The 8,346-nt window shown below is 40.7% G+C and overlaps 1 protein-coding gene across 2 annotated transcripts; it reads left to right on the top strand.

Annotated features, from left to right (window-relative positions):
• The first annotated feature begins 794 nt into the window (after nucleotides 1-794).
• On the top strand, nucleotides 795-7,181 carry LOC111606502 (extensin-2-like). 2 transcript variants are annotated; one of them, XM_023327080.1, is made up of 3 exons: nucleotides 795-911; nucleotides 2,050-2,139; nucleotides 4,100-5,959. In XM_023327080.1, exons 1-3 carry the CDS (start codon nucleotides 851-853, stop codon nucleotides 5,872-5,874), a joined length of 1,926 nt encoding a protein of 641 aa, XP_023182848.1. In that variant the 5' UTR covers nucleotides 795-850; the 3' UTR covers nucleotides 5,875-5,959. The 2 variants fall into 2 exon arrangements, with proteins under 2 accessions (XP_023182848.1, XP_023182849.1); XM_023327081.1 differs by lacking the exons at nucleotides 795-911; nucleotides 2,050-2,139 and having other exon boundaries at nucleotides 4,480-5,365; nucleotides 5,540-7,181.
• Nucleotides 7,182-8,346: the final 1,165 nt, after the last annotated feature.

Raw genomic sequence — 8,346 nt, 5'->3', positions numbered from 1 at the left:
TCACATGCTCCTTTGGACCAGAGTACGCCATTTTAATAAATGCACCATATTTATGTTGACCGTATTTTATTATTCATTCTGTTATTTATTCTATTTGCTACTGGATTTCCTGCCTCTTTTCTCTGCGTGGAGCAATAAAGGAATTATTAAAAGAAAAATACCTGAATGTGTCAAAAATATTCTAAAATAAAACCTGCAGGTTCTGTGAAATGATGTATTAAATTACGCCAGCAGAACCATCGAAACGTTGGCGCTCCTGCAGGAGGAGAATGTTTTTCATCTCCTGGATTTGTAAAAAAAATACTTTATTGATCCCCAAGGGAAATGAAATAGTTCATGTTTCTCTATGTTCTGTGTTGGTGGTTCTGACAGAAGTTGGACCATCTGCTGCATCCAGAACCTCCTGTTGGGTCTTACAGCTGCAGCACATCTTTGTTTCAGTCCTGGTCAACAAAAAATGTCTTTATCTGAACTAACAACGCATAAAGAGAAAGATGTTTAATCATGATTATGATTTTAAACATGTTTTATAAATGAGGATCATACATGTGAAATGGGAAATGAAAATGAACTTATTTCCAGATTTATTCATCCATATCTATTTTATATTAGGGGCTTTTACTGTTTTGTTTGCTGCAGCAAGTTGCTGAGTTTCAACCTAACAAAGGACAAATAATCACAGCAGCAGGACTTTAATTAACCAACAGGCTGCGGTTAAAAACTCGACGACGGCCTCTTGGAACAGAACAGGAAGGTTTGAAAGACCACAGAGCAGATGGTTCTCATGAGGAACTTCTGTCTTTAGTTTCATCATCTCCTCTGTCTGCAGAGCCACTGATCTTTGTTCAACATGAAGACAGAATCCACGGATCTGACTGGGACTCATAAACCCAGTGTTTACCGGTCTAAAGGTGAGATTTTATGTATTATTCTATGAAGGGTTTTACTTTTATGACATTGATTAATGATGCTGCCAAGAAAAATCCTAACAGATGGATCCAAAGTAAGGGTCGTTTTAGCTGCTATAGCACAGTAATAAAAGCCTTTTGCAGCTTTAGTTAACAGACTGTTACATATAACAATCATATAACAATCTGTTGTTTGATCGTTATATATAAACAGGACTTTAACAAAATATACAGTAAAATTGTCATGTGACAGTACTTACTTTTTTCACATTTTATTACAGTATAGCCATATTACAAATTGTAATGAATAAATATCTTTCTTCAATATTCTGCACACAAATACCCATGATGGGAATGTTGAATTAAGGTTTTGAGTGAACTGCAAATTTATTAAAGGTTAAAAAAAGAAAACTTTACGTAAGTATTCACTGCCTTTGCTTAATACTTTGTTGATGAAACTCACAGTTGAGTTTTTTCCACTGATCCTTGAGTTTCTACAGTTACGGTGGAGTCTAGATGTGGTCAATTCAGCTGACTGGACTTTATTTAGAAAGGCAAATAGTCTATATAAGATCTCACAGTTATCAGGTCAGAGGTCAAACTTGATGTTTGCCGTGTTGAAGGAACTGTCTGTAGACCTCAGGCAGGATTGTCTGGAGGAACAAACCTGGGGAAGGATCCAGAAACATTTCTGCTGCTCTGAGGTCCAGTGAACTCGGCGCCTCCATCATTGGTCAATGGAGGAAGTTTGGAGCCTGGACTCTTCCTAAAGCTGCCTGGCCGTTTGAACAGAGGGATCGGGGGAGAAGCGAGGCGACCCCCATGGCCAATCTGTCAGAGTACCAGCAGTCCTCTGTGCAGAGAGGAGAACCTTCCAGAAGGTCGGCCATCTCTGCAGAAATCCACCAATCAGGATAGAGCAGCCATATGAGAGCCTCTCCTCAATAAACGGCTCAAAGTCTGGAGTTACCACAAGGCAGCAGAGGGACTCAGACCAGTATGAGGTATTTGTGTGTAGAATTTTGAAGAAAGACATTAATGTATTGCAATCTGTAATAAAGACTGAAGCATAAAAGAAAAAGCACATAAGGAAATAGTTCTGTAATGGTTATTCAGTATTTGGTATTATTTTTCCACTTAGGTGGCAGGACTCTATCCAGCAAACGATGTCTGACCACAGTAGCAATCTGCTGGGTGATACTGGTAATAATCACTGGTCTGCGCATCTATTGTGAGTATAAATTATGCCATCCTTATACAAATGAATAAATATTCAAGTTTGAAAACAACATAGAAAGATGAATATGTGCATTCCTGGGATCATTTGTAACTGCTGGTCTAACATGGAGACAAAAACAAGACTTTCCCCTCCAACACCTAACAGCTGTAAGATTAGATTAAATTATTTAAAGTTCTTCTCTTGTTTTCTGAAGCCTTTTCAAGGCTCAACGTACTGTAGATTGCTATGTGCTTCACTGGCTGAAGTGTTGAAATCATTGTCAGATGAGTAGATATAATGGATCTGATTGGATCAGGAGAAAGGATGGATTAATAATTTAATATTTGTCAATCAGAGAAGCTGGTGGAACTTGGTTGAATGGTGTTAAGTATTTTTGTTAGTGAAAACTAAGGTGAGTTCATTGTGATGGATTTATTGACTCCAACGAATCTCAGCTTCCTTAAAACAGGTGCGTAACTTTTATGAAAATCATTTTTTTATATATTTGGTAAAACTGTCACTCTTTCCTCTCCTGACAGTATGGCATGAGACAAATCATTTGTAAAAGATCAAGCTCCTTCACTTCCTCCCAGTGCTTCTGTTGCCATCTGAAGAAGTGCACCACCCACAGTCAAAATCAACCAATCATAGCCAGGAGGATGGTCTTGGTGGTGTCAATCAACCTCGTGTATCCGGTGCTCGATGTGCTAATGGTGGAGAAAACTGTTTATCTGCTGTCATTGGTGGCCTCCTGGCTCTGATTGGTCGATTCTGTCTGAGCTGTGTATTTCTGTAGTTAGTATGGGGAGTATGCAGAGGAACTTGATTTTTTTCACAGATTATCTGTCATACTGTTACAACACAGTGACAGATTTAACAAATATATAAGTTACATACCCCAGCTTTAAAAAGATATTGACTCTGGCTGCATTTCTGGAGAATCTCCTCTGTATTAGAAGCTGTCAGAGACAATGCCCCAGTACCTCTATTCCACTTACAATCATCACAAGTTTCCCTTGGAAGGTTGAAGCTTCTGCCAACCATGGCGCCTGCTGGAGAATGTCACCAGAACCTCTTTGGTCTTCCTGGAGTTTGGTTGAAGACCAGCTGCATCACACCAGGTAACAAACCTGGTGTGATTTTAGCCATGATGCAAGGTAGAGCTGGAGAGCAGAGAGATCAGGATTGTGCCATTGGTAGACTTCACCAGACGTTTGGGAAGAGCGCAAATAACTGAGTTTATTACATTAAGTCTATTGAAACAGATAATGTTTATAGATGTAGGCTACAACACGACAGAAATTAACCGTCTATGATTGAATAATGGATTTTTGACTTGGGTTTCTATTACCGTGTAAAACAAATGTCCCTTGGAAGTAACAGTGGCACAGGGGTGGAGCGTACAAACCATGAACCAAGGTTCTCGGCACGGCCGTCATGGGTTTGAGTCCTGGCCTTTTGACCTTTGTCACCTGCCTCTTTCATTGCCCACTTTCCTGTCTGTCAACTGTTGAATGAAGGTCATGAACAATGTACCAAAGCTATTACTGATACTTAACTAAACCTCTCTTCAAAATATCTATATTGCCCTTTTAATTTTCTAATTGATTCTAGTCTCACAGTCACATTTGGTGCAACAGATGGTGATCATTCTGCATTTACAAGGCAGTGAAGTAACCAAAAGGTTAAGTACAGCACTAACTGGAGAGTGGATCTCTTTAGCTGAATTGGATGATTGATAGATCCATCCTTGTCAGTGTGGGGTTGCAGGAGAGATGGCAACTAGCTCCAGAGATCATTGCTGTTGCCAACAAAGACACCTTCCATTAAGACTTGAAGTCATGGTTATTAGTTTATTGTTACACAAGGATATTCAGTTTTACCCTTATGTGGAACAGAAATAATACTGGAATGTATTTTACGTATGTGAAAGGCAACCAAAATTAATCAAAATTATTTTTTGACATTTTAGATACTTTTCTCCTTTCTGCTAAGTTGAAGGACTCCGAGGATGTAAATCAGCATCTTAATGAAAAAGTCCAGATACAACAATCCGATTTATGGCGACTGCAAAAGCAAGAAGCTGCTACAAAGGACTGGAGACAACCACGCATTGAGTGGACCAAAACAACAATGCCTGAAGCACAACCTTACAACACCACACCACATCCATACTATGGCAGACGTCCCTATTACTACGCCACACCACATCCTTACTATAGGAGACCACATTCCTTTTACTACACTACACCAAGTCCTTACTACAAAAGACCACGTCCCTACTACTACGCCACACCAACTCCCTACTATGGCAGACGTCCATACTACTACGCCACACCAACTCCCTACTATGGCAGACGTCCATACCACTACGCCACACCAACTCCCTACTATGGCAGACGTCCCTATTACTACGCCACACCACATCCTTACTATAGGAGACCACATTCCTTCTACTACGCCACACCAACTCCCTACTATGGCAGACGTTCATACTACTACGCCACACCACGTCCTTACTACAAAAGACCACGTCCATACTACTACGCCACACCATGTCCATACTATGGCAGACGTCCATACTACTACGCCACACCAACTCCCTACTATGGCAGACGTCCCTATTACTACGCCACACCACATCCTTACTATAGGAGACCACATTCCTTCTACTACACCACACCAAGTCCTTACTACAAAAGACCACGTCCCTACTACTACGCCACACCAACTCCCTACTATGGCAGACGTCCATACTACTACGCCACACCACGTCCCTATTACTACGCCACACCACATCCTTACTATAGGAGACCACATTCCTTCTACTACGCCACACCAACTCCCTACTATGGCAGACGTTCATACTACTACGCCACACCACGTCCTTACTACAAAAGACCACGTCCATACTACTACGCCACACCACGTCCATATTACTACGCCACACCACATCCTTACTATAGGAGACCACATTCCTTCTACTACGCCACACCAACTCCCTACTATGGCAGACGTTCATACTACTACGCCACACCACGTCCTTACTACAAAAGACCACGTCCATACCACTACGCCACACCAACTCCCTACTATGGCAGACGTCCATACTACTACGCCACACCACGTCCCTATTACTACGCCACACCACATCCTTACTATAGGAGACCACATTCCTTCTACTACACCACACCAAGTCCTTACTACAAAAGACCACGTCCCTACTACTACGCCACACCAACTCCCTACTATGGCAGACGTCCATACTACTACGCCACACCACGTCCCTATTACTACGCCACACCACATCCTTACTATAGGAGACCACATCCTTTCTACTACACCACACCAAGTCCTTACTCCAAAAGACCACGTCCATATTATGGCAGACGTCCATACCACTACGCCACACCAACTCCCTACTATGGCAGACGTCCATACTACTACGCCACACCACGTCCCTACTACTACGCCACACCGACTCCCTACTATGGCAGACGTCCCTATTACTACGCCACACCACATCCTTACTATAGGAGACCACATCCCTTCTACTACACGACACCAACTCCCTACTATGGCAGACGTCCATACTACTACGCCACACCGACTCCCTACTATGGCAGACGTCCCTATTACTACGCCACACCACATCCTTACTATAGGAGACCACATCCCTTCTACTACACCACACCAACTCCCTACTATGGCAGACGTCCATACTACTACGCCACACCACATCCTTAATATAGGAGACCACATCCCTTCTACTACACCACACCAACTCCCTACTATGGCAGACGTCCATACCACTACGCCACACCAACTCCCTACTATGGCAGACGTCCATACCACTACACCACACCAACTCCCTACTATGGCAGACGTCCATACTACTACGCCACACCACATCCTTAATATAGGAGACCACATCCCTTCTACTACACCACACCAACTCCCTACTATGGCAGACGTCCATACTACTACGCCACACCACATCCTTAATATAGGAGACCACATCCCTTCTACTACACCACACCAACTCCCTACTATGGCAGACGTCCATACCACTACGCCACACCAACTCCCTACTATGGCAGACGTACATACTACTACGCCACACCACGTCCTTACTACAAAAGACCACGTCCCTACTACGCCACACCACATCCATATTATGGCAGACGTCCATACTACTACACCACACCGACTCCCTACTATGGCTGACGTCTATACTATACCACACCACGTCCATACTATGCTACACCTCCATACTCCAATACCACTAGTGACACCACAACATATTCCAATAACAGCACATTGCAGCAAACCTAAGCGGTTCTTCTACTTCTCTGCCTTTGATTCCCTGTTTTATTCTTTTTGGGTCACCAAACAAATTTAGGAGGAAACATTGTGGTTTGGAAACGTCTTAAGGTAGAACTGTAAACTGGTCACCCATAACATTTTGACCAACAGAATGTTATTGTTGCAACTGTCAGCGGGTGGGAGTCATCCATGTTGTTTTGAAGGACCAGTACTGATTGTCAGGTGGTCCTGATGTCATTCCTGATTAGTTATGGTGAAGTTCCAGTTTCTCTTTCTCATCAACAGACTCAACACTTTAGTTCTGACTTCCTTCAAACACAATTCAAGTCATTCCAGATGCTTTTTTAATTTTCTGGCCAACCTTCTGCTTTGTTCCAGTTTCACATAAACAAGAAATGAAGACAAACAGGATAATCTATTATTAATCTCTTACTTTTATAAGAAGCAGCAATTATTTGTGTCCATTAAGCTCTTTTGTATAAAAATTGAGAACTGATTCCTTATCCATTAAAGATTTTTTGATATTTGATGTTAGAGACTTGTTTATAACATTATCCTATAAACAGCTTATGTTTTCATTTATTTCAATGACTTTCTACTTCTACCCATCTAAATGGTTTGATTTGTCTTAACTGGATTTTAGGTGGATGTTTCTGTTTACCCAATACATCATGGTGGACTTTGCTTTTACAGCTCTGAAATATTACTGTAAATGAATAAAATTTGATTTTTGAAATACTTATTTTAAAGTGGATGTATTTTGTTCTGTTCATAACCAAATCCCTTCGGTAATATTTTGAAGTGAGAGCCAACAAATGTAAATTGCTTGTGTTTGGTGAACTGAATAAAGATGCATTCAGATATTAACAATAACAAAAACCTAGCCACAAATAGTTAGCACCTGTTAGCACAAAACAGGGGTGTCCATAGTCCATTATCAAGTCAGCTAACTATTAGTATTTTAACTGTGATAATATAATTAGCAAGCAGATACCGATGAATACAACAAACCTACCATCATGTATTTAAATACTGAAACTTTTCTCTCAGGGAAGGAGCAGCTGGTTCGCCCAGCAGGTTAAACTCGTCTCAAAGCCACTAGCAGAGCTGAAGTGACTGAACTCTCAGTGAACTGCTATGATGGTGGCAGTTTGTGGTGGAACTTCTCATTAAAACTTGCTAACAGGTTTACACATGTTGAGAAGATCGTTGCTTGGTCCACTTACAAGAATGAAAATGTAAAATTGTTGGTTCACTCATTCTCAAAATCTTTGAGAGAGAAGGGAAAGTGTATCTACCGAAACATTAAATTAAATATCTGAAACTCTTTCTCTCTGGTAAAACCTCTTACTGCATATGCTTGGGCTGTTTTTTCCTCAATGTGTTCCCAAATGTTTTGAAGACGTTTTCAAGGTAATAATAATTTGACATCTGACAACAGAGAAGTTTTAGCACTTGTATATGTATACATACATATGTATATATATATGTATACATACTGTATATGTTTACATATACAGTATATACACCATGTATTTCTAATTGTGCTTCGTTAATGTTGCAAGATACCAATGCAAACTTGCCAATTTCTTTAAATTTTAAGTTAAAACTATTTAAAATCTGCTGAATTTATCTCTGCTGAAATCATCAAATCAAATGTAATATTATTATTTTAATTAGAAAGCAGATATGAACTAAATCCAGGAATCTACTGGAGGTTCCCGCTGATTTAGAGGAGCCTAAGCAGCAGTTTACTTTGATTATACCTCAGGCCGGCTCAAGAATCTGGAACAGTGGAATCACAGAAAAATCCTCCATCAGTTTAGATCTGTTCCTAAGATAAAAGTTTTATGTTGTAAAATCTTCCTACGGTGGAAAAAGCTAAAAAGTTAA

The sequence above is a fragment of the Xiphophorus maculatus genome, chromosome 22, assembly GCF_002775205.1.
Source record: "Xiphophorus maculatus strain JP 163 A chromosome 22, X_maculatus-5.0-male, whole genome shotgun sequence".
In the NCBI taxonomy this organism is placed as follows: Eukaryota; Metazoa; Chordata; class Actinopteri; order Cyprinodontiformes; family Poeciliidae; genus Xiphophorus; species Xiphophorus maculatus.
This window is presented reverse-complemented; position numbering and strand designations above follow the sequence as displayed.

What these genes read in the sequence shown, in the direction of transcription:
- LOC111606502 (XM_023327080.1), top strand. Translation starts at nt 851, where the DNA reads ATGAAGACAGAATCCACGGATCTGACTGGGACTCATAAACCCAGTGTT. An exon ending in CAGTGTTTACCGGTCTAAAG is followed by an intron (nt 912 to 2,049) that starts GTGAGATTTTAT and finishes TTTTCCACTTAG; the next exon opens with GTGGCAGGACTCTATCCAGC. An exon ending in CACTGGTCTGCGCATCTATT is followed by an intron (nt 2,140 to 4,099) that starts GTGAGTATAAAT and finishes TTGACATTTTAG; the next exon opens with ATACTTTTCTCCTTTCTGCT.